General features: G+C 39.9%; 2 protein-coding genes across 2 annotated transcripts in view; one reads left to right on the forward strand and one right to left on the reverse strand.

Annotated features, from left to right (window-relative positions):
- CACNA2D4 (calcium voltage-gated channel auxiliary subunit alpha2delta 4) overlaps positions 1–25639 on the reverse strand; it is a gene marked incomplete at both ends in the record, with an annotated part of 176079 nt that overhangs the window by 40401 nt on the left and 110039 nt on the right. The gene's annotated exons all lie outside the window — the stretch shown is intronic.
- Positions 15597–25221, forward strand: LRTM2 (leucine rich repeats and transmembrane domains 2; the record flags this gene model as incomplete). The annotated part of the gene is made up of 3 exons (XM_083366820.1): positions 15597–15684; positions 22646–23236; positions 24767–25221. 3 exons carry the CDS (start codon positions 15597–15599, stop codon positions 25219–25221), a joined length of 1134 nt encoding a protein of 377 aa, XP_083222946.1.

Here is a 25639-nt window from a genome sequence, read left to right on the forward strand (position 1 = left end):
GAAAACACATTAATCAGAAGCGGCCAAGCAGGAACATTTGTAAGTATCCTATGTAGAGCCTAGATAGAACTGGTAATTTTTTCCCCAAAAAAACCTTTTTCAAGCTGTGGACTGGAGGAAAGGAAATATATTTTGACAGGCAGCATAGCAACATTTGACAATGCTCTCAATTTTCCTGATGCCTCTGAAGTTTCTGTTAGGTTTTGCAAGGGAAAAGCAAGATAAACTTTGAGAGCATAGAATATCCTCTGTGAAATCTGGTGGGTCCCTTAACGTTTTCCTCTGGTTTATGGGATCATGAGCATTTATACTACGTAAGTAACCAAGTGCAACAAATTAATTGAGGCAGAAACAGGAATAAAGTGAAAAGCCTTTTTAGAGTTCATTATATATTCAGTTCTGTTTAAAGAGAAGAGTTGAGTCCATTTGGGGGATCATTAGCCAACAGCTGTAGATGCAGATTTTAAAAAGGAGTGAGAAGGGGCTACATAAAGCTGTTGATCCATTCTGGCCAAAGGAAAGTCAAAAGATGCACAGCCAACAGGTCTGCATGCAAATTATGTTAGGATTAGCCTAAAAGATTGGTAAATGGGGACTTTGGGAAGTGACAGAGGGATTTTATAATAAATTGTTTTCCACAATTGGAAAACATTTGATGCTATTCTACATAACTTTTTTTGTGGGGGTAGAAGAGGAAAGGGACTTATTCTAATTAGATGTGCACAATCAGATTTTTTTTTTTGCATTTCTGCTTGCACAGATATTCATATTAAAATATTCTGTAATTGGAAATAAATATCTTTTATTTGCACCTTAAAGTATAATGCTTGAGAAACTGTTCCTGCGTGACATCATTAAACTGTGGGAGTACTTTTTCTTTCCCTAAAAGAGTGAATAACAGCTCCCACAATATCCTAACAGTTTGTGCAAATTCACTTTTTTTAAAAGAAAAAGTTAACATTTGTTTCTTTTAGAAGATGTGTGCTGTCTTCTAAAGAAAGCTCTCTCTTTGTTTTCTATAATGTGGGAATGAACTGTTATGTAACTGGCCCACATAGGATCTAAAGAAATGATCATATGCCTTTGTGATTACATGGCATCACATTTTGTGTTGTTTTAAGTCTGCATAAACAGTTGCTTATGCGTATCAGAGCTTTTTTGTGACTATTTGGCAATAGGTTTTGCAGAATTAAAATGTAATGTTCTTCCTATTGGAGAATGATGGTTGAGTACGAAACGGCAAATGTTCTGATGATGTAAAAAAGGTAACACCATGTATAATCTCGTAAAACAAATTTGATTAACTACGAGAATTCGTAATACCATTCATGTAAGTATGGTTTTAAAGTGGATTTTTCACAAACCTAGCAGCATTCAGAATGACTTCTGGGAAGTCCACCCCATTGATGCAAGAGTTTTCTACAGTTATTGCTTGAGATCTGAGTTCAAAAGTCACAGAAGTAGAACATTTGAACTAAATTGGGTTAGGGTAGAAGTTGAAGAGACAAATGTAATTTTCTATGATTGTTTCTAAGTCACGAGTGGGGACTGGGACACTGTCAGTCTCTGATTCACATTTCTTTGCTGTGATTATTTCATGTCCATATATAAGCATTTCCAAACTACAATTTCTTCTCCACCAAGGATCACAGGGAGGAGTCTACAGATAGCAACTTGTTATTACTACTTTCATGAATGCTATTCTATCTTGGCATCTCCCGTATATCTTCCTGTTGTCTAGTACAATGAGAATTCTCTGTATACCGCATTATACACTCAAGAAATGATATTATTAGCAGTTGCTTTCATTACTGATACCGGCTATAGAGGTTTTTCTGACCCTAGCATTGCTTGGCCCCCTGTATGATTTAATAAGAACATACAGGTGTTGTCATGGAAATCTCCTGATTTGCCTCTAGCATAGGCATAGTGGCAAAAATCACGATGGGAAATTTTAAACAACAAATGTGCCATAGGGTTAAGGTGTGTCAAGTGTATGTGTGTGGGGGGAAAGTAAGCACAGAAGTATTATAATCTGTTCAAGAGGGCAGGATCTTTCTTCCTTTTATCCACATTACATCTTTTTTCTTTCATTCTTGCCCACATGGGACATTTTTCACATATCAGTCCCTAGCAGAGCAAGACTAGTGGGCATTGGAATGTTTTTTTTTCCTGTTTCACAATCTGGTGAGCCTGCTTTGCTACCCAAACTTGCCACCATAAACATACTCTTATAGGAAGCAACATCCTTAAACAAGAGCGCATATTCTGCATTTTGGACATATAGCTTGCATTGGAGACATAGAACTCTCGTACCCTAGTGGATGAAGACTTCACAATCCATGTCATACCGTTATACTCTGCACAGTTAGGGCTGGATCCTAATTGAACATCAGGTGGTAGCAAGATAAGTGTAGCTCAGTCCTTAATTCATGAAACATTTCAACACTTCTTTGATCCAAATTCTGTATACCATTTTGAGTAGAAGAAACAACCAAGAAAAGTCTTTAAAAGCATAAGATTATCTCTCAGCCAGCAGTGAAAGTACAATAAGGCAGAGTTGAGACTGCTCTCTTGCATAGCACATAATGAGTGCTATGAAATCCTTAGAATCATAAAACCGTGGAGTTGGAAGGAACCCTGATAATTTTCTCATCTGCCTTCTGCAATGTGGAAGAAAATCGTCCTTGAAAGGCGGATATATAGCCTCTTAAAATCCAGAATCTGTTGAGTAGGTGGGGTATACATGGCCCAGCAAACGAAGTACACATACATTATCTCTGGAGATAGAGGACCAACACTTCCATAGGTGGCCTGTCTCACTGTTGAGAGAGCTTATTGTCAGAAAGCTTTGTTTTTTTTCCTCACATTGAAATGAAATCTAAGTAGCTGCATTTAAATTCCTTATTGCTGGTCTTAGTTCTTATGTCCATGAAAAACAGTTCCTGGCCACCTTCCTTATGGCATCCTTTTGCTGCCTGAACACACGTGTGTTGCCTCTCAGACTTTTTTTTCCTCCAGATTGAACATCCCCAGTTTCTTAGGCTTGTCTTCACATGGCATGTCCAGAGTCACCTTCCTCTGAACCTGCCCTAACCTATCAAGAGCTTTCTGGAAATGTGCTGCCCAGAATAGCTGTAGCAATAGAAATAGCATTTAAACATATATGCTGCCCCGTAGCACTTTGCAGCACTCTCTGGGGGTTTTATATCATTTGCATATTGCCCCCAACAATCTGGGTCCTCATTCTGCCAACTTTGGAAGGGTGGAAGACTGAGCTAGCTGATTCATACATAATTCTCCAGTGCAAAGTAAATATAAATTTAAACATCCCACCAATAATTTAAATATAAATTTGCTTAGTAAATGAGTAAGTAGTACAAAGTAAGAAGATAATAAGGAGTTGATGAGTCTTTGATCAATCTTTCTCTTCTAATTAGAAAAGAATGGCTTCTTTTTCTCTATCAGGCGAGAGAAAGTATTTGTGGCATTTCCTATCTCATGAATTAAAATAACTATAGATTCTCTGCTCTTTGAATGGGTATGTCTGGGGAGATGATAACAGGAGTATATTTTGACTCCACCTTGTTAACAACATCTAACACAGATATTTCTATTTCCTTCCTTCTCTCTTCCCTCCCTCTACACTCAAAACATATACATAAAACCATAGATGCACCCAAAATACTTAACTCTGAATCTCATGCATCTTGATCACTTTATTTTTCTAGCAACCTGCATCATTAGAACAAAAAATGTTCTCCCAAGTATTTGTAAGTGGAAATATATATTGAGGGTTCTTAGCTGGTTTAATAAACCAAACACACAATTGGAATTTCCTTCATCCCTCCTATTTTCCTTCCCTTTTGCCTTAGATAATGCTAAATGAACATTTCTTAACAGTTACAGAATTGAGAATCAAGTCACCTGTGGAAATTTCACAAGCACCTCATCCTCAAACTGGGTGACAATGGTGTCCATGCATCACCTTCCAGGCAAATTCATGTGCAAAAGTGGAATTTATGCAGTGGCACCCTTTCCCCACCTATCAAACCTTCTGTTATTTCTGCTGAGTTCAGAAACCCTCTGAGTGTGTGTGTGTGTCAGGGGGATTAGCATCCTGAGCCACCGCTGATCATGAGATTAATCTTTGCAGAAAATTAAACTTCTGTCTGTGCAGAAGGCCTTTTCCTCTGCAGCTGAGAGAGACAAAAAATTGGGATTTGGATTAGAATTGACAAGGCGGGTGATAAACTGCCACCCACATACAGCAACTGTTCTTGGGTGGCTTTGAAAAGTGTCTCTCCAGCTTCACATGCAACCCTTTTCCTACTTCAGAGCTGTATCATTTCTTTTCTCCAATACAAGGATAGGGCACACTGAAGTGATTAAAAGATGAAAGCAAGCCATCATTTGATGACCTCAGAAAATGCCTGTGTTCAACTGTGCATGAAGTACGTGTGTAAACTGTGTAGTTCAGGAATTCCCCCATGGGAATCTTTATAGATCCAGTCTCTAAAGCAATGGATCTCGCTGGGGAATTCTGGGAGTTGAAGTCGACACATTTTCAAGTTGCCAAGTCTGAGGAACAGAGAATCAGATAGCTCCAAGCTAATCTGTTCATCCAAAATCACTGAAGGGGTTGTTTTTGAACTAGAGTTAAAATCAGCTATTTAATGCAGGGGTCTTCAAACTTGGCCCTTTTATGACTTGTGGACTTCAACTCCCAGAATTTCTCAGCCAGGCATGCTAGCTGAGGAATTCTGGGAGTTGAAGTCCACAAGTCATAAAAGGGCCAAGTTTGAAGACCCCTGATTTAGTGTGACCTAGCTAGAGCAGAAACATGCTATTTTCCTTGCCTGCCTGTCTCTAAAGTAATGAAGTATCCTTCTAGATTAGTCCAGCTGGTCCAATGTTCTGTACTTTTCCATAATAGTCCAGTCAGGACTATACAGGAGGTTTATAACAGGCTGGAAACAATAGTCCTTTCCAGGAAGCAGATCTTTTAAAAAGTTTGATTAAAGAGCTCAAAGACTTCTGAAGTCTTTCTCTCTTTAATGATATATTACATGGCTTTATGGGCCTCCAGGTTATTACTGCCTCTCACATTTTCTCACTATTCCTGTTTATTGCAGCTGAGTTAATACCGAGCACCACATCTGCTAATTAGTTAGTCTTGAACATTATCCCTTTCTTAAATCACTTTTTTTTTAATTTTGAAGTGCTCAGCCTAGCCGAAGCCCTTTGAGAAAGATTTCTTAAAGGATGAGAGAGCAAAGAAAACATCAATTGCCAGTTCCTGGTTTGGTGGGATAATTTGTTTTAGGGGGTACAGCTTTTAATGTAATTCAGTTCATTAATACTGTGTAGCACTTTGAATTTTTTTTTTGTCAAAAAACAAGATACAATTTTTTTCTAATTAACAAACCAGCAATCAGTGTAACAACCATAGATTCACGGTTGCTTTGACAAGACAGGAGCTGTGAAGGCATTACCTTTTCAAAACAAATGTAAGTAAATGGTTGTATTAATTGTTTATTGTTAATTTCTAAAAGGAGAGGTGGAGGTAGAAAGCCTCTGTGTTTGCCTATGTCTCTGGTTTTGAATCACTTGCAGTATCACACCAATCAAATCTGCAGCACAGGATCCAAATACAAGGCAGCAATGGAATTATAATCTTCATAGGCTCGGAGGCATTCTCCAGTTGTGTGTTCCAGGGCTGAGAGCTTGATACTTAAACAGATCCTGGAATTTTGCTCAGGCTGAAATTATGGCAGCAAGCACTGATGTAATCTTTCAAAATCTATAGAGGTGTCTGGGATAGTGGGGATTATCATCTCTATTTACATGCCTGAGAGCATTGCTTTACAAGCTAATAACAATTTTCATGCTTCACGTGAGCATATCGCCTGTTAGGTGAAAGATAGGAAGGATCAGAAACTTTCTGACTTCAAGCATTCTCTTGGGGATCTTTGCTGACATTACAATTCATAAAAGATTTTGCATCTCCATTAGGATGCAAAAAAACCCCTGAGTGTTTTAGGTTTCAAAATGTGAGGGCAATATAAGGGACTTTTGATCCATTTTCCTTATTTCTGGGAGTATACGGCAGTGGCATTACCATATTTTCTGACTTCAAATATCATGACAGTAAAGAAAGGCTGAGTGACCTCAGCTATTTCTATTTAAAGAATGATGCTTGAAAGGGACATTCTTATTGCAATGAAAAGTGGGCTCAAGTTTAATCGTATCAATGTCCCATGGCACCGTCCAGTCCGCTGGCAACACCAAGTCCCCACTTCCATTCCCCTCTGTCCCCTAGATTGCTGCTAGTGGCCACTGCCTCTTGGATTCCCTTTTTAACTCATTTTCTGTCCAAGGATGTACTGGCATCAGAAGTGATGGTAGCTAAATGGTTGCTTTACTCCAATTAGCTGATTAACATAATTTGCTTTATGGCATGTCTGGCACTCAGGGCCATCATCTGTTTTACATGCACTAGCAACTACATTACACAACCAAATGAGAGCACAGAAACAACCACATACAGTAACAAGAAGCCCAAAGAATAATGGAAGATAGAGGCAGCGGTGATACTTCTGGACAGTGTTGCCTACAGAATGTGTCAGAATTTTCAAGATGCTGGATATAGTAGTGACCCAAGCTCATGTCATAAGTGTGTAAGTTTGCATTGTGACACCTAGGTACCATCTTGCAGATTTTGACCCCTTCTTGTAGATGCCCCAGCCTTTGGATAGGGCATGAAACCTGATAGCCCTGCCAGGATAGGATGCATGGTTTCTGGAAGATTCTCTGAGTCTACTGCCGGGCCTACCTTTATTGTTTTCATTCATAATAATTAATAGTGCAATACATTATGCAATTATTTAGGATACTTCAAACATCTTATACAATTGCCAGTAAAATAAATCCTCACATTATTAATAGGAAAATGGGTGAATTTGCACATCACGCTAAAATATGGTTACTTTAACTCAGGTTTCTTGACTAAAGAGGTGGTTTAAGCCAAACCATATGTAGCTGGGTTCACATATTAATGCTAAGACACGTCATAATTTGGAAACCACAACGACTGTCTTCCCCCAATATGGTAAACTTCAACTAAATATACCATATTATGGGTCATTGCAGTGTATAAACCCTATTGTTATTAGTCTGACTAAAAGATTTTATTTATTTATAATATTTTTTTCTGACAAAGCTTCCATGGTTTTTTTTATCAAAGCTCAGTTTGATATGAGACACTGTCACCTGAAACAAATTCTACCACTGACAGGTCTATTTTGTCCTGGATAGCAGGGCTTTGCATAGTTGGCAAATAATTTGAAAAAATGCTCCTGGGTATGCCCACAAGAAAGTCATAAAAATCAAGATAAGATTTGTGACGCTGTAATGGAAACTCCACCCCTTTTTACACAGAACTCATATTAAAAAGTGGTGGGTCTTTGAAGGCACAGTTGCAGCTGCTATGGTGATATTTTACACTCAACAGATGCACTGAGTAGTTGAGATCCTATTTGAGCATGCACCTCGCTGCTGGTTGATGAAAGAAGCTCAGCCTAAGAAAAAATAATCCTGGTATCTTAAGAGTCCCATTGAGCTCCTTAACTGAGACTTGGGGGTCACAATAAAAGGGTTATCCCTGAGTGGCTTTTTGTTTGCTTGTTTCACTGGGTGTTTCATTTCAATTTTTGTGTTCTGTTACTATATGTTGTCATGGGTTCAGTTTTAAACTCTGTTTTAACTTTGTTCCTGCCTATATCAGCAGGACTTAGCTGATCCTGAAAAGCTAAGCAGAGTTGACCTGCAATCATTTTTGGAAGGCAGATCCCCAGGAAAATCCTGGCTTGTCATCTAAATGGGATGATGAAAAATAAAAACCCAGGAGAAGTCAATCTTAAACCTCTTGTGTAATGAGTCAAGGAAACAATGGGTGTGGGCTATAGGCATGAAGTCTCTTGGAACCAAGGTTGATTTAAAGGATTCTTACCTTTTTATCGCTAGATTTTGTTGCATCTTTTCACCTGTGTTTGTGAGCTATTTTGGGCTCTCCAAAAGGAAAGGAGCACATGTTTACCTTAATGACAAGAAAGTCTAACCAATTTCACAGTTTCTAGCCATGAGGGTAAGAGATGCAAGGGCAAGTCTGTCCTCCTGCACCTTTCCCCCTCAATATAATAGAAATCTTTGCAAAAGAAGATAACCAAGATAGTTTGTCCTCCAGAGCAAAGGACGTACAGATAAGCATTTCAAATAATTTTAGAAATTACATTGTAGAGTCTGTGTGTGCATCAAGGACTTCATAATTCAACCGAGCTACATAAATTCACTTCTGTTAGATAAATTTTATCACTGTGGTGAAGTTTAGTAGGTGGTTTAGTAGTTGAGAAGACTCTGTATAAAGGAAGCTGAATTCATTCACTATAATTTCCCTCTTTGATACCGGCCATTTAGAACATACCAGCCATTTAATTCAATAAAAGTGTATGTTGCCTAAAAGAAGTGCCCTAGTGTTTCTTCTATGGAAAAAGTGACATGTAAGCTGATAAAACTGGGTACAGAAGGAAGGAATCTGCTTGCTTATTATTATGCTTTCCTTGAAAAAAAATAAAAATAATTAAATTCACAATTTATAGAGATATTTTCATTAGTGGTCAATGACTCAATAGGAAGGAAAATGATATATTTTTGGCAATATGTGTCTGGACAGGCCTGTGAGTGCAGTGAAAATGAGTTAATTTCTGATCCACTTGTCCAAGAGAATTTTATTGGGGACACAATGTTTTGCGTACATTTTACTGTTTTCATTGTGTATTTGCTCTTGATTAGCTATTTGATAATCTTAACATGTAAAATTAGCCTTGATTCTGCTTGGAAACAAGCAACATGTATGTTAATAGACATGTTTATCAGTAGACACGCATACTTTAAGAATTATAAAAATAATCAAATAAAGCTATTTTTTAAAAAGTCTTCACAAACCTATGTACCATCCACAGGGAAGTAAAAAAGTTAAGAGGATGGTAACGATTGTGCGACAGAAGTCTGCTCCTTTTTCTATGCAATGCATATTTACAAAGGATGGGAGATTTGATTGTATTGTTGTAGCTGCCATCTTAACCTTTCTGACCTCTTCAGCCTTACCTGTGCTCAAAATAACCATCATATCTGCTGAGCTCTGATTTCAGAGTACCTTAGCACCCAGGCACTTACAAAGTAGATTTGTTCACACAACCTGGTCAGATAAAGACTTAATGGCTGAATATCCAAAACATATCAGGCTTGAGTTAATTTTAACCTTAGTTAGTTTTTGTTTTTGTTTTTTATTTTTTCTCTGTATAGCTTACATGCTGTGAAAACACAACTCATTTTATTAATTCATAATAGAGATGCTTTGTAAGATCCAGAAAAATGGGTTGATTCAAATGTACTGTATGGAACCTACCAAAGTATCTGTATGACAAAAGTGTCATGAATAGATAAGGATGTATCTCAGTTTAGTAACTGAACTCTTTCCATTATGCATTCATCTCCTATGTGTGCCTTCTTCTTAATCAAGTTTTGATAACACAAATTTAAGAAAGGCATTCACGGAAATTTGTGTCCACATTAAGTGGTAGGTGCAGGGAGAATTTAGCTATGGAGCCTTTGGTTATAAAACCTGGACATCCATCTTCTTTTATGCATTAATAGGACAGAATCAGGTTTAAAGCTTAAGGACACAGAGAACATTTTGGTAAGAAGTTTATTCAGGTTGCTAATTCCTGCAGCTTCTCCTACTATTGTTAATATCCCACTTTCTGACTTCTAAAATATGCCACGAGAGCTAACACAATCTAGAAAATATCACAAAAAAATAAGATATATGGTGCAAAAAGTATCAGTAATAAAATCATTTCAGTGAAACAATTCATCATCCTATCAAGCTCCTGTCAAATGCTTTATGAAAACTATATCTTAACCGCATAGTAGAAGGTCATCCAGAAGGAGGATAGATACACATTTCTCAAAAAGGCAGTTGCATGGCTTTGGTGAGGTGGCTGAAATGCCACTTAACCCCTTGATCTATCTCAGATGGTGGAGAATAGAGAAGAAGGCCTCTGCTGTTAATGCAAGTTCTCTGATAGGAGAGTGCAGATGATGACTAGAAGGTTGGCCTTAACAGGCTAAGATGACCACTATGATGACAACCCTGCCAGCAGGTCAGGAATATATTGAAGTAGGGGTGTGTGTGTTCTGTCTCTCTCTGTGTGTGTGACTGTGTGTCTGTGTGAATGTATGGTGATAATACAAAAATGCAGAAAATACTGTAAACTGTTCACCTAGTCGGAAAAAGTCTATTTATGATTTAGAACAATTAATCAGTGGAATAACCTGCCTCCAGAAGCTGTGAATGCTCCAACACTGGAGGTTTTTAAAAGAAGAGACTGGACAACCATTTGTCTGAAATGTTATAGGGTTTCCTGCCTGTGCAAGGGGTTGGACTATATGACCTCCAAGGTCCCTTCCAACTTCTTCTTCTTCTTCTTCTTCTTCTTCTTCTTCTTCTTCTTCTTCTTCTTCTTCTTCTTCTTCTTCTTCTTCTTCTTCTTCTTCTTCTTCTTCTTTCTTCTTATTAGAAACAGGTTCTGGGATTGAATGTGAAGGATGAGCTATGTGATATTATGCTAGAACGTTGTTGGAAGCAACAAGCAACCAAAATTTAGGATTGTTTTCTGTCTTCTGTGGGTGAAGGACAGCCCTGCCTTGATTGCACGTGTCACGATTATTTTACTTGCAAAAAAAGCAAGTTGCACACAAGCTGTGATTGGAGGAAGCAGATCAAAGGTTTGAGAGGCAAACTTTTACAATGGTATAGGATCTCCTGTTTGAGCAGGAGGCTGGACTAGAAGACCTCTGAGGTCCCTTCCAGCCCTTGGATTCTACATCACTCTTACTGTCCTGTCAAGATTCAGAAGTGCTTTAGAAAATGTGCACGTCTTTCTTTCCGTTCTTGCAGGTCACCTAGAAAGGCCAGAGAGACTTCAGTAAAGAAAAGCAGCTGAATGTGTGAACTGGCTCTATTGAAAAATGTTAGCCGTCAGCTAGGTGAGGAGGTGGGAGGTGAGGGAATAGCAAAGTAGCTGTTGCATCCTGACACGGAAATCCATACGATGGTGTAATCATCAAGTGAGCAACATAAATGTGAGAATCATCTCAGTAGGGGCAAGATTTCTAGTAAGTTTCCCGTGCCAGGAAACCGAGACCTGTGTTTTCCTTCAGAATGGATCACAAGAGGAGGGAACCCAGAACATCCCTTTCAAGAGCCAACAGGCTTCTTCAGCCCAGCCACACGGGTGGGGAGTCGATGGCTTCAAAGCCAGTTGTAATATTTATAGCTTAGTCAAAGCCTGGCTGAGTGATGGGGTGGGTAAAAGAAGCAAAGCAAGTGGCAGGAATTTCCTAATACCTCAGGGAAATGCAGACAGGATCATTCCACAACTCTCAACTCCCTTGCCCAGCCATTCACAGCAGCTGGTTAGGTCTCTGTGGCTGGCAGCTTAACTCCTCTCCTGGTTCCTGTGGGGTAGGAGAGTTAAATAGGACACAGATTCAGAGACTTAGAGTCAGTTTGGGGGGGGGGGAAGAACGAGGCACAGGAGGAGAGGAAATAAGGTGGAAATTGGCCAGAGCCCAGGTAAGCACTCCTGTTTGGGCTTAATGAAAATAGAAAGGAGAAGGTCCAAAGGGGGTTTTGGAGGGCCATTTCAGAGCTTTGGGCTCAGGTGCCTGAGCCACGGCAGAAGTTCAGGCTACACCTTTGGAAAGAAGTCCAAGGACAGATGCCAACTCAATTTTATTCTGTTTTTCAGAAGGTGGCGTAGATGTGTGTCTCTGTGTGTGCACCTGCATGTGCTGTGTCAAGGGAGTGTGTGTGTGTGTGGGGGGGAACAGGCGGAATGAAAACAACCTTCCCTCTTTGTAAGTGTTTCTTAAAACGCTTTTCCCCTCTGTGTTCTTGAGTCTTTTTCAAACAGTTTCCAGAGACCAGCACCAAACCCTCTGGCTCTCTTTGCGTGGGGATTTGGGAGGCTTTGATTGCCCATCAAAATAAACAAATGAGATGGAGGAGGGGGAAGTGAGAGATGTGGATCCAGCTATAGGCATATTCCCGCAAATTGAAAAAAGGAAGCCCCCACGGGTTCCGGAAGAAAAGAGAAAGGGTGATGGTGGTGGGAAAGGCATTCCTTTTCGATTGAGAAATACTGCCCATTAAGCGCCAACCCTGCACGGCAAAGCTGCCCCCTGGGTGAACCTGGAAGAGCAGCAGGAGCCGTAGACAGAGGTTACTTTCCTCCCCTCGCTTCTGGTACCTGAAGGGCAGGGAAGGACCTGTTGTGGTGGTGCCTCATGTAAGCATCAGAGGACAAAAACTGATGACCGTAAGGGGGCTTCTAATGAAGCCACACAGAGACATGGTTCTCCCCACGCATGTCCTTTAGATCAAAATGCAATTAAATCCCACCACCCCCTCAACCTTTTTTCCCTTCTTTTGCTCATCAGCTACTGCGTTATTAGGATTTCTGTACAAATTCCTTCCCTCTCCCCCGCCATCCGCTCCTTTCCCCCCCCACTCCCCCAGGGACATCTCCGAGGCAGGGATTACATCACCTTGTCATGGAGGGAGAGACGGAAGGGAAATCTGTCAGTGCAAAAGCCCCCATAGCCACACTAATTTTATTTACTTACTTCCCTCCCCCCTCATCCCACTGCAGAGCACTGATTTCAGCAAGTCAAACAGTGTATATACAGCAACCCCACAAGCTGAGCCTAGAGGAGTTCCTATGTTAGATGACGGATTGAGAGCTCATTAGGGCTTTAGTCTTTGAACTTCTTATGAACGCTGTGAATTTATGAAGCGCTATCTCCATAAACCTTGTGCTGGTTTGCACGTCAGATACACCCTTGGCTTTCCCCTCTCTTCTACTTGATGGCAGTATGCTGATGGCAACTAAATATTTTGAAGAGCATTTGGAGTGACGTGAACATTCTGCAATATTCCAGCAAGTCAATATTTTTGGCCATGAAATACTGAAAGAGCCGATCATGGGTCCATCAAACTCAATGCAGTCTGTGCACATAAAATAAGCCTATCTCAACCCCACCAAGAAATGGGTTTGAATGTGAGACCTTCTGAGCACCTGCTGGCATAGGCAGTCTGAACTAACCCTGGAGAAGCCGCTAAGAAGATAAGCAACAGAATGGCTCCCTCTTATCCAATCACATTTAGGAAGCCAAGAAGGTCACGGTATAAGATTTTGCTTTCAGACTGGTAAAAGGCTCATTGGAATACAGTAACATAACCATGCAAAGGATCAACCTTGGTTTGAACATACAGTAATGCACAGCTGGGAGATTCCCATGTTTCCTAAACCATTTTTACTGCTTCCCACTGTGCAAACAGGTAACTGTCAAAAGTTCTTCAGTTAATCCCAGAAGAGTGGACAAAAGCTACTTCAGATCTTTCTGTCTCATCAATGTCTCCTTCCCGATAAACTCATTTTGGTTCCATTTTGTTGCCTGTAACCTACATATCTTCCCTCTGGATTGCATGTTTGTCACAAGGACAGTGTTTCTCCACTTATAGAATGGTGATTTGACAAATGTAAGAGCCCTTTCCTCCAATTTATTGCAGTTGCAATTTTGGTATGAAATCTGGTGGTGGTTTAATACAAGTTTACTAGATACCTGATAACCAAGAGTGGAGGTCCAAACTTTTCCAATCATTTTCATTCACAAATTTTGTCCTACATTATGTTAAAAACATTTGAGGATCATACAATTACCGCTTATAACATTTCCATAATACTTCACTGAAGTAGCCATTTTTAAAGCAAAAAATACCTTGGGCAATAAGGTTCACTAATCCTGTTTGTTATTTAAATAAATCCTCCTGCCCTTAATGTGATGGTGCGACAAAAGCTAAAATTTGCAGAGGATAATATTCTCTTGAACTTTACATGCCTAATACATGGAATTTGACAACTGGACAATGTAAAGGGATTCTCTGTGATTTACTATGACTAAAAGACTGATTTTGCAACATTAGAAAGATAAATGTACGGTCCCATTCACTCAGTGGACTGAAGGATTACATTTGCCACCTATGAGTGGACTGCCTATAGACAGATTTTATGTGGACAATATAATGAAATATGGAACTCATTTTTACAAGTTACAGTAGGTTAAAAAGTCTGACAGTTACATAAATGTATTAGAAGTTAACATAGATTACTAAAAATATTTACATTAGATAGCTATATAGTCATAACTGTTAATTACCAAAACATATAGTAATTAGTATATAGTAATATATTGTTTCTTTTCTTTTTTCTTCGTATTTCTTCATGTTTTTAAGCACTTTGTATGCATAGTTTTGTAGGTATTATAATTGTGTTTTGCTGCTTTTCTTCTTTTTCTGTTATTTCTTAAAAAGCACTAAAACAAACAGAAACAAACAAGCGTATTCTCCATTTCATACTTCATCCTAGCTTGCTTTCCTTCTTCAGCAGCACTGGGCGAGTACCTTCAGAAGGGTACCTTCTCCTTTGGCTGGGTACCGATTTCCCAGAACGATTGCTTATAATTGGTGTCAAAAGCCTAGCCTACATTCAATAAAGACTACAGCATCATTTAGAAGGCAGTTTCTTCCATCTGCCCAAGGGCATAAACGTAATGAGATAGAGCACATGGCTGCCTTGCAGCCCATAGTCACATAATCTTGGGCTCCTCCTCGCTTCATTCCTTGCTCCATATCTTCAACACTTTTGGTCAATAGGAAACGTAGTGGAGGAATGATACAGAAAGAAGGAGAGAGCAAGTAAAAGATGGACCGCTTCCCCCACTCCTGAGTTAATTGTTGCCTTAGGTTGTAGGAATGGCCAAGGCTTTTTTTCTCATAGAACGCTCAGGACGGAGTTCCGGCACCTTTTATGGATGGAACCTTATAGGATAGGCAAGGCGGGTTGTATGACTTGTGTGCGTTCCGGCACCTTTTTCTTTTACAAAAAAAGCACTGGGAATGGCAATGTCACTCTCTCAGCCTCCACTTCAGGGATCACATCACCTGTAAGGAGGCTGGGCCTTGGAGTGGATGTGGTGCTCCTTGCGGTCCTAGTGGCTTCTACAGGGTTTTCTATTGGTCATTCTCTTTGCCTTCTCCTAAGTGCTGCCTATGCGTGTGATGCCAGCAGGGAAGAAACAGCTGGATGGGCTTCCTTCTTCTTTTCCCTCTAATGCTCTCAGTTGCCATAGCCTGGGGAGGGATTAATGCCTGAGCATTCTCCTCACTGGGGACCCATCTGAGCATTTTGCCTGGGAGTCCAGAGATCTCTCCTGATGCCTCCTTCTCTGCTAATTTTCTGTGGGTACCTATAAAAAAGCCCTCATTCTGAATGTCAGATTCCATCTCTAGGTTCTCTTCCAGGCACCCGATAATCATATGATTTTTGTTCTGTTTTTATCTTCCAGATTAGCCAAATTACTGTTCAGACCTCCAAGTATATGTGCCAGTTCCTCTGGCAAGCACAAACGCCATGGGGAAAACAGCAAATGTTATGTTGTCTCTGAGTGGTGGCTACTGGTGGAGCAACAGACTTTCTCTGAGATGGAGAAAAACTAGCCGTAAGTATTACTGGAAACGTTTGCAAAGAGACCTTTTTAGGTGAAGGTAAAGGAAAATAGCCTGGTTTTATAGTAACAGCGAACAGTATCCAGACCTTGTATTCTTTGGGACTTTGCATAGATGGTGTAAAATGTAACGTTAGAAAAAGAAGCTGCAGAACTTTTGCCGGAATGAATTAGACAGAGAGAAAATGTTCCCATCCTGTTCCTAATACCCAAAATAAGTGCAACCGACAGGTTCTATCACCTTTCATAATGATGTTATTTTTAAAACATTTACTGGGCCGTTTCACCAGTAGTCGATATTTTGCATTAGCCCTATACATTTCTATCATAGAAGAGAATGCCTAGTTTCAGGAAAAGGGCTAAATGCATCATTTTTATGATAATGATGGATATCCAATCATTCAAATCTCATAGATTCTATGTGATCACAAGAGCCATACCCTCTTTGCTCACTAAGCATTCAAATTAAATAGGTACAGTTCTAAGGACTGTGAGCATTTTGTAAAATATATATATATATATATATATATATATATATAAAAGCTTTTTCTCTTGCATGTTTAAAAAACGCAAAAGACCAAAAAGACACTTGGTATCACTTATCACATGTTATAATTTGTGAGCTCAGAGAAATGATTTGAAGAAAGAAGCAAAATAAAGAAGAAAAGTAAGTCGCCAGTAACTCGTGAGTCCAATCAAATATTTTCAAGCATTCTATGTTTCCATTTGCAACACAATCACCACCAAATTAGTTTATATTATTCACTGACTTATGATAAGTTCCAGCTAGAAGAGGGCTTTTCAACCTTTTCACCCATTGTACCACTTTTAGGATATGGTAACATCCAAGAACCACCAGTCGCCTAGCAAGGTGTCAAAAACTTGATGACCAAAAAAAAAGGGAAAAAGTGATGAAGTACAGGTAGTCCTCGAGCAAGACAACTGCCTGCCCGCCCGGTGGCACTCTTCCTCCTGTCCGAGGTTTTCATTGTTGTGAGCATTTCTGTTGAGGATTGGCAGCAGGGTTGGGGTGGGGGGTGTTTGGTTTTTATTCCCCCCCCCCGTCTGCTGGGTGGTTGCAGCAGGTTTCGGTCAATTCACATGAACCTGGGGCAGTGTGACTGTCATAAATATGAATCAGTTGCCAAGTATCTGAATGTAAATCACAAGACCCTGGAGATGCTGCAACATTCCAGCTGATCGGCGCTTCCTCTGGGCTCAGAAGCACCAGGATCAGTGCCGAGCTCCATTTGGAGACTGGCACTGATTCTGGCGCTTCCACTGATCCCTGACAGCCCTGAAGAAGCACTGATCCTGGCACTTCCACTGAGCCCTGACAGCCCTGCAGCTCCAGCCGTCTCTCGCTCAGGCTTATGCAGTGCTGCCACCAGTTCAACTCATTCCCCTCTCCCACTACCACTTTTCTAGGATGGTCGCGTACCACCTGCCAGGTGCCAATGTACACAGGTGGTACCCGTACCACTGGTTGAAAAGCCCTGAGCTAAAACATCAACTCTAAGGGATCTTCCTCAAAGTGATGTTAACATGCATTCTTCCACTCCTTGTGTCAGCAGAAAAGTATAGCAATAACACTTAAACTTATATACTGCTTCATAGTGCTTTACAGTACTCTGTAAGTCAGGGGTTCCCAAACCCCAGTCCCTGGACCAGTGCCGGGCTGCAGCACGCCAGCAACCGGGCTGCACAAACAAGCAAAACCCCATCCATGGGATGCAGGCAGTACATAAAACCACACACCCTCCAGTCCATGAAAAAACCTCTCTCCAAGGAACCGGTCCCTGATGCCCAAAAGGTTGGGGACCTCTGCTCTAAGTGGTTTCTAGAGTCAGTATATTGCCCCCAACAAAGTATGTTGACATAAACTGCATTGCCTCTGTGGCCAAGCTTAATGTTAGCAAGCAGGCTGATAAATGGTGCTGTTCTGACAAATTTAATGGGCAGTTTTAGGACAGCAATTGGTGGATTTCCTCATGTTTTATTTATTTATTTTATTACGTTTGTTTGTCTCCCATGTCACTGCAAGGAGACTTTGTCATTACCTGTCATGTCACCCCTCACCTTTCTCTTCATTAAACTACACATACCCAATTCCAGCAACCGTTCCTTATATGTTTTAGCCTCCAGTCCCCCAATCATCTTTGTTGCTCTTCTCTGTACTCTTTCTAGAGTCTCGACATCTTTTTTACATCGTGGTGACCAAAACTGGATGCAGTATTCCAGGTGTGGCCTTACCAAGACATTGTAAAGTGGTATTAGTACTTCACGTGATCTTGATTCTATCCCTCTGTTAATGCAGCCTAGCACTGTGTTGGCTTTTTTGGCAGCTGCAGCACACTGCTGGCTCATATTTAAGTGATTGTCCACTAGGACTCCGAGATCTCTCTCACAGTTACTACTATTGAGCAAGGTACTACCTATACTATACCTGTGCATTTGATTTTTCCTGCCTAAAGGTAGAACCTTACTTTTTTCACAATTGAATTTCATTTGGTTAGATAGTGCCCAGTGTTTGAGTTTGTCCAGATCCTCCTGTATCTTAAGCCTATCTTCTGGAGTATTGGCTATTCCTGCCAGCTTGGTGTCGTCTGCAAATTTGATGAGTTCCCCATCTATCCCGTCATCCAAATCATTGATGAAGATGTTGAAGAGCACTGGGCCCAGAACAGAGCCCTGGGGCACCCCACTACACACTTCCTTCCATGTAGATGCAGTTCCATTGAGGACCACACGCTGAGGATGGCCTGTCAGCCAGCTACGAATCCATCTGGTGGTGATGCTATCTAACCCACATTTTTCTATCTTATCAAGTAGTAGGTTGTGATCTACTTTATCAAATGCCTTACTGAAGTCCAAGTAAATTATATCTACAGCATTCCTCTGGTCCACTAGTTTTGTTACTTGGTCAAAGAATGCAATAAGATTTGTCTGGCATGATCTGTTTTTGACAAACCCATGTTGGCTTTTAGTGATTACTTTGTTTGCATCAAGGTGTTCGCTGATTTGTTGTTTGATTATCTTTTCCAGAATCTTCCCAGGTATTGAGGTCAGGCTGATAGGTCTGTAATTTCCTGTATCTATTTTTTTCCCTTTTTTGAATATGGGAACTACATCACCTCTCTTCCAGTCCTCTGGTAGTCCCCAGTGCTCCAGGATCTTTGAAAGATATAGTTCAGTGGTTCTGAGATCACGTCTGCTAGTTCCTTGAGAACTTTGGGGTGTAATCCATCTGGTCCTGGTGATTTGAACTCGTCTAGGCTGGACAGGTGCTCACTTACCATTTTCTTGCCTATCTTAACTTGCGTTTCTATTCTGTTTTTTATGGCACTGGTTTTGGTAGGTTGGACTGTTTTTTCCCTTTGTGTAAAGACAAATGCAAAAAATGAGTTAAATAGTTCTGCTTTCTCCCTGTTGCTTGTCACCTTCTTGCCACTTTCCCCCACTAATGGACCAATCATTTCCTTAACTTTTTTCTTGTTTCTTATATGTTGAAAGAAGCTTTTTTTGTTATTTTTGACTTTGGCCGCAAGCCTTAGTTCATTTTGATGAACATAATGATGATGATGATGAAGATGATGATGACGACGACGATGTTGGAAGGGACCTTGGAGGTCATCTAGTCCAACCCCCTGCCCCAACCCTATACCATTTCAGACAAATGGTTGTCCAGTCTCTTCTTAAAAACTTCCAGTATTGGAGCATTAACCGCTTCTGGAGGCAGGTTGTTCCACTGGTTAATTGTTTTAACTGTCAGGAAATTTCTCCTTAGTTCCAGATTGCTTCTCTCCTTGATTGGTTTCCATTCATTGCTTCTTGTCCTGCCTTTGGGTGCTTTGGAGAATAGCTTGGCTCCTTCTTCTTTGTGGCAGCCCCTGAGATATTGGAACACTGCTATCATGTCACCCCTCGTTCTTCTCTTCATTAAACTACACATACCCAATTCCAGCAACTGTTCCTTGTATGTTTTAGCCTCCAGTCCTCTGATCATCTTTGTTGCTGTTCTCGGTACTCTTTCTAGAGTCTCGACATCTTTTTTACATCGTGGTGACCAAAACTGGTCATATTTAAGTGATTGTCCACTAGGACTCTGAGATCCTATTTAAACAACAGTTTGGTAATCTTTTGGAAGAACACCAAACCCGTATCTAAAATAACCCAAGCTAGCTGATAGATCAGTTGCTTGCTGAGGGGCATAAGCTGAAATGTGTGGGGGTGCACTGCCAGAGCTCCCTGCCACCCTATTGCTCTAAACCTTAATGCCATGTTTAAGAAAACACACTTAGCACTCTTTCAAAACAGTGCTTGTCCATGAAAAAGTTAATTTAAAAGCATTTAAATAAATGGTGCAGAATCCTATATACTAAAATACGGAAGATAGAGGATCTACGGAGGTTTCAAGTATCTATTGGAAGTGGGATAGATTCCAGTTCCTGACTATATAATCAACTACATAGTCAGTGAAGAATTGAAGAGGGCGACCTCACTCAAAATTGTGTTGGAAGAACAAGGAAAACTGCATTTTAAAATTGGAACAGCTAAACACATAAATCTAATCTCTCTCTCTGGCAGGTTGAGGATGAGGCCAAAGTGTCCTTTAAAAATGGCCATCTCTGTGCTGCAGTTAAAAGGATAAAGAGTCCAAATCTGAAATTACTTTGTGTCCAATGCAGAAATAGAAGCTTAATAAACTTCAGTGAACTATCAGTCTCTGTATTTATGAAAAGCGTTCATTAATGAGGAGGCATGCAGTTACGCTAGGCAGGGGGTAGCGACACTCACCCAAACCTACAACTGGGGGTCAAGTGCAATATGTCAATAAAAGTTGCTGAGAAAATGGTTTCTTTTCACCTTCCTTTGTTAAAACACCATTGCTTCCTAGATTGCTATTATAAATTATTCACCCTAAATGCTACTGAGCCCTAGCCTAATCTTATACTTCTGGATCACCTTACTAGAGTCCTGAACATCCTACAAAGTAACACGATCTTTTCTTGACATAAGAGCATACACTGGGCTTGACAGTTTCTCTTAAACTATTGTTCCGTAAATATTGTTGGCTTTCATGGGATGAAAAACTATCTAGCTGCTCTGCTGAACATCCATAAAAAATGTCTTTTGAGATCTTGATACATGTACCTTCTGTCCTTTGCAAACAACCACATGCCTTACTCATGTTTTTCTTGGCACTTCTGTTTCCTCAGCAACATAAGTAATTGAAGTCTTTTCTTTCTCTCGGCTACCTCTTTCACCAGGAGAGTTTTGGTGTATATCTAATTCTTAAGCTGAAATTTCCAGTTGCTTAGAAGTAGCACCATTGCCTCATTTTGAATAATGGTATTTCAAAAGAGTTCTGTCACAGTCTTAACAGAAAGAAGGGCATTTGATTAAATGTGCATAGAAGAGTAATGCATTTCTGTGATATATTCTCACCTTTCTCTGTACACAAAAGCATTACCGTAAATGTTCTCCCATCATCAGAAATATCACTGTATTATTAATATGGTACTTCTGTCAGGCGTCCAAAGGCAAGATGGTTTTCATAACACATGTCACTTTTCCTTTCTCCTTGGTCTATCAGGCATAATCCTACATTAGAATGAGATGTTCTAAGAGGAATTAAATTCTCTAATCAAATAGTACCAACTATGGTGCCAACATACAGAATGCATCAAAATATTTCTACTGCTGCCTGTGACCTCTACAATAAGCAGGAAGATACGTTATGAAGACTGCTCTGTAGCCTTTTTAAATTTCGATCTGTCAGATTAAACCCTAATTTTCTTATGATACTGATATAGGAGCATCAGGTAGTTTTGGACTGAACTCACTATAGAATCATAGCAATGAATTATGTATTAATGTTCAGTCCCATATTAACTGATTCTAGATTTAATCTAAATCAAAACTGATATCTTCACAAAAAAGTAGTAGTTTCTGGTGTAATTTAATTCACTTTTCTTGTAAGTAAGACCAGATAGAATGTGGTTTTTTCCCCCTTGAGTTTTGCCACTTAATTATGGGACGCTGATGAAGGCCTTTATATTTGTTGGTTGGTTATACTTTTAGAATACAGCACTACCGTATCTCACCTGCAGCAAATGATGCCATGCTTAATGTCTTGGGTGCTTGTGTAATGTTTTAACATTTGCTTATGCTAGTTATTCATGATATACTTTTGTAATTTGTAAGTACTGAGGGCTGTTTGGGCACATTGAATTTAGAAGAGTTAAACAAAAGATAGTAAATACAACCACTGTTGTAGTCAATCAGATGTATAATAAATCCCACTGAAAAAATAACAACACATTGATTGAATGGATAATTTATGTTCTAAATTATCTTAAGTTAACTGTCCTAAGAATATCTAATTAAATATAAGCAAATATATTATTTATAAACGCTAATGGTCTAGCAAGTTCTCTTTTATAGTTCTGGATTATCTTCCATTCATACTTAATTCCATTGTGTCTAGGATGCTGGACACTGTGGTATCAGGCAGAAAAATCTCTGAGGAAGTATGACCTTTCTTTTCCACAGTGTGAGGATGTTTATTCTTTAGCCCCAGTAGCTCATCAGAAGCTAAAAGGAAGCTCACACTGTGGGAATCCATCTGGCTGCACAAGGATTAATCTGTGAAAAAGCTCATTTGGCTACCATTTAACTCTTAATGCTCCTTTCAAAGAGAAAGGGAGAAGGAAGGAGGCATTAAGGCCAACAAGAAACCACCCTAGAACACAATGCAACTGGTTCTAGAACTCTTTGAATCAAGAGTATTAAAAACCATCCTCTAGGTTAGTAGATGGAATTCTACTGTGATGGAGACACTTGTGCATCTGGTTGCAAGATACAGTAGCATTAATAGGTGAAACTGTGGTTACATGCAGTCATGGAAGATGCTTCAATATATTGTGTTTGGTTTTCCTCTTCTCTTGTGCAGTGTTTGCTTGTTGGCTTTCGTTTTGCGCAGCAGAGAGTTTCATCACATGTCCCTCCTCTTGTAAGTGCAACAGTGGTACCCTGGAAGTGGACTGCAGTGGTTTAGGCCTTTCATCCATTCCCTTGGACATTCCTACTAGTACCAGGACCTTCCTTTTCCTTAACAATCAACTCAGCACCTTGTCGGAACAAGCTTTTTCCAATCTTTCTGCTCTTCAGAGACTGGATCTTTCCAACAATTTCTTAGATCAACTTCCTGAGAATGTTTTCAGAGACCTAGTTAATCTTACTGAACTACAGCTGAGGAATAATAGCATCAGAAGTTTGGACAAAGATCTTCTGCAGAACACTGTTCTTTTGCATCAGTTGGATCTCTCCATTAATGGACTTGCTCAAATTCCCTCAGGAATTTTTGATGATTTGCCTTCTCTTCGTTGGCTTTCTCTCCGATCAAACCGTCTGCAGAATTTGGACAGGGTAACTTTTGAGCCATTAATCAGCCTACAACAGTTACATGTGGGAGATAATCCATGGGAATGTGACTGTAATTTGAGAGATTTTAAATATTGGATGGAATGGTTCTCTTATCGAGGTATGTACATTAAAGATTGGTCTAAATTGAGGGTTATTTTTTGCTAGTTTACTATCAATTACCAGAAAGAAAAATTAGTCAGATATGCAAACTTCAGATCTTGGGCTAGGAGGATAGTCACAGTGCTTAACTTGACTTCGTTAATGATACTGTAGTGTTTTGTAGTTGGTTTAGGCAGAGATAATTGCTTAGCCAAAGTCATTCAGCTTCCTGGAAGTGAGTTTATTTTCATTGGATCAAGATGGGGAGGGTATCCAATCCATTTCAATCATTCTGGAGTTTCTAAACATACTGTTGCAAATACAGAAGAACTGAACACAAGTCAAAGCCAGGATAAAGCTCAACATTTGAGCTTTTAAGACAACAATTTAGTTTTACCACTTGTATGCAAGAGGCTTGTAACGAAACTTAATCTTGGATTGTTTAATACAGAGTCATGGCTTCAATAGGACTCGACACTGGTCACCCTTAAGCATTTAGATTCTCCCATCTTTAAAATCGATCAACAGTGTATAACTGGGTGGTCCATAATTATTCCACTAGATTAGTTGAGACTATTATTGGGTGGGAAATATTAAGCATTTGTTAATGGTACTGCCAAGTATACTGTTTGATACATGCTGTTTAGTGGCTTCCCTTTTAAAAACTGATATTAATAATTCAAATCTTCTGAGTCACCTTGAAAGTATGTTTTACCAGAATCATCACTGATACAAATTTATGTAGTAAATTCCTCACATTGCACTGTAGAAAGTTAGATGTTTCTACTGATTATTATCCATTGGTTGCCAATTCATTTCTAGACTGGCCTTAGCTTTTATAGGTGCTCAAAACCCATTTCTAACTATACATACACTTAACTCTAGATCTGGAATTCTTGAGTGGACAAAGACACTGTCATTTTAATTGTGATAATGTTGTCATTGATAGTCCTCCTAATAAAGTCCAATTAGCATAGTGACAGCTCACATCTTGATTTTTTGAATCAAAAGTTGGAGAGAGCCACTTCACCCATCTATTTCACCCGAGTGGTCATAGTACAATCAGAATTTAACATTCTTAATCAATGTTTACCCAGCACCTGCTTGAACTTAGCCATTGAAGCTCATAATGTGTCTAAGTAATTGGCCACTCTCTTTTAAAGCTTTTTCGTGTTGTTCTAGAATGTTTGTGGCTGCTGCTGCTGAAGCATTATGTTTCTTGCTTTTTATTTACCTTTTACCGTAATCATTTTGGGAAGTTTGGGTTATTTACGTTTATTGTTACGCACTTGAAACATGAGGGGAAACCCAGCTTAAAGTGCAAGGTTTCCGAAAAGCTTTTTGCTTTAATAATTTGTTCCACAAGCCTGACTTTCTTGATATGCTAATGTAGCTACTATTTAGGTAAGCAACAGTAGGCCACTCCAATATTGAAGAATTCAGCCACAACAGCTCTACTGAAATGCATTATTATACTGAGACCACAGTATGGTCTCACTTGAGGATAGGGAACTAAGCTTTTTTTTTCTTTCTCTCTCTTATGGGATAGGAGGAAAGATAGACCAGCTGGCATGTACTTTGCCTAAGGAGCTGCGGGGGAAGGATATGCGCTTGGTACCCATGGAGATGTTTAACTACTGTTCCCAGCTGGAGGATGAGAACAGCTCTACTGTGCTGGACAATATCGGTCCTCCTTGCACTAAGGGAAGCCAAACTGCTCCCAAACCCAAAACAAGTCCTGAAACAGAAGAGGATCCCAGCGTGGGTTGTCCCCAGAAGCAAAAGCCACGACCCATCAGTGTGCGTCGAGCCATTGGCACAGTCATCATTGCTGGGGTTGTTTGTGGCATTGTGTGTATCATGATGGTGGTGGCGGCAGCCTATGGCTGTATCTATGCATCTCTCATGGCTAAGTACCATCGGGAGCTGAAGAAGAGGCAACCATTAATGGGTGATACAGAGGGAGAACACGAGGAACAAAAACAGATCTCCTCTGTGGCCTGAATTTTCTTGGAAATTTGAAGCAGAATAGGATACAGCCAAGACTTAAGAATACTTCCTCCCAGGTGAGCAGATGGACTGTGCAATTATGCCATTGGTCCAATTAGTAAAATGTGTTTATGGGTTCAAGACACCTGGCTCTGGGTTCATGTTCACTTTCCTTTGTTCTCATGGAACTCCAGGTGAATAAAAGATGTCTTCTCTTTGCACCAGATTTCCCATTAATGGTCACATCTTGGGAAAGTCAGCCAAACAAGCATCTTTGTTTGATTTCCCAGCTTTTTTACTTCTATTTTTTTGCAAATATCCATTGTCTCACAGAGTCTTTGGCACTCAAAAATATTTGTTAACTGTCTAAACTCCCCCTGTGGCATCACTCATGTTATTGTACAACTATTTATTCATTTTAGCTGTGCTAAAG

Source organism: Vipera ursinii, assembly GCF_947247035.1.
Source record: "Vipera ursinii genome assembly, chromosome: 6".
NCBI lineage: Eukaryota > Metazoa > Chordata > Lepidosauria > Squamata > Viperidae > Vipera > Vipera ursinii.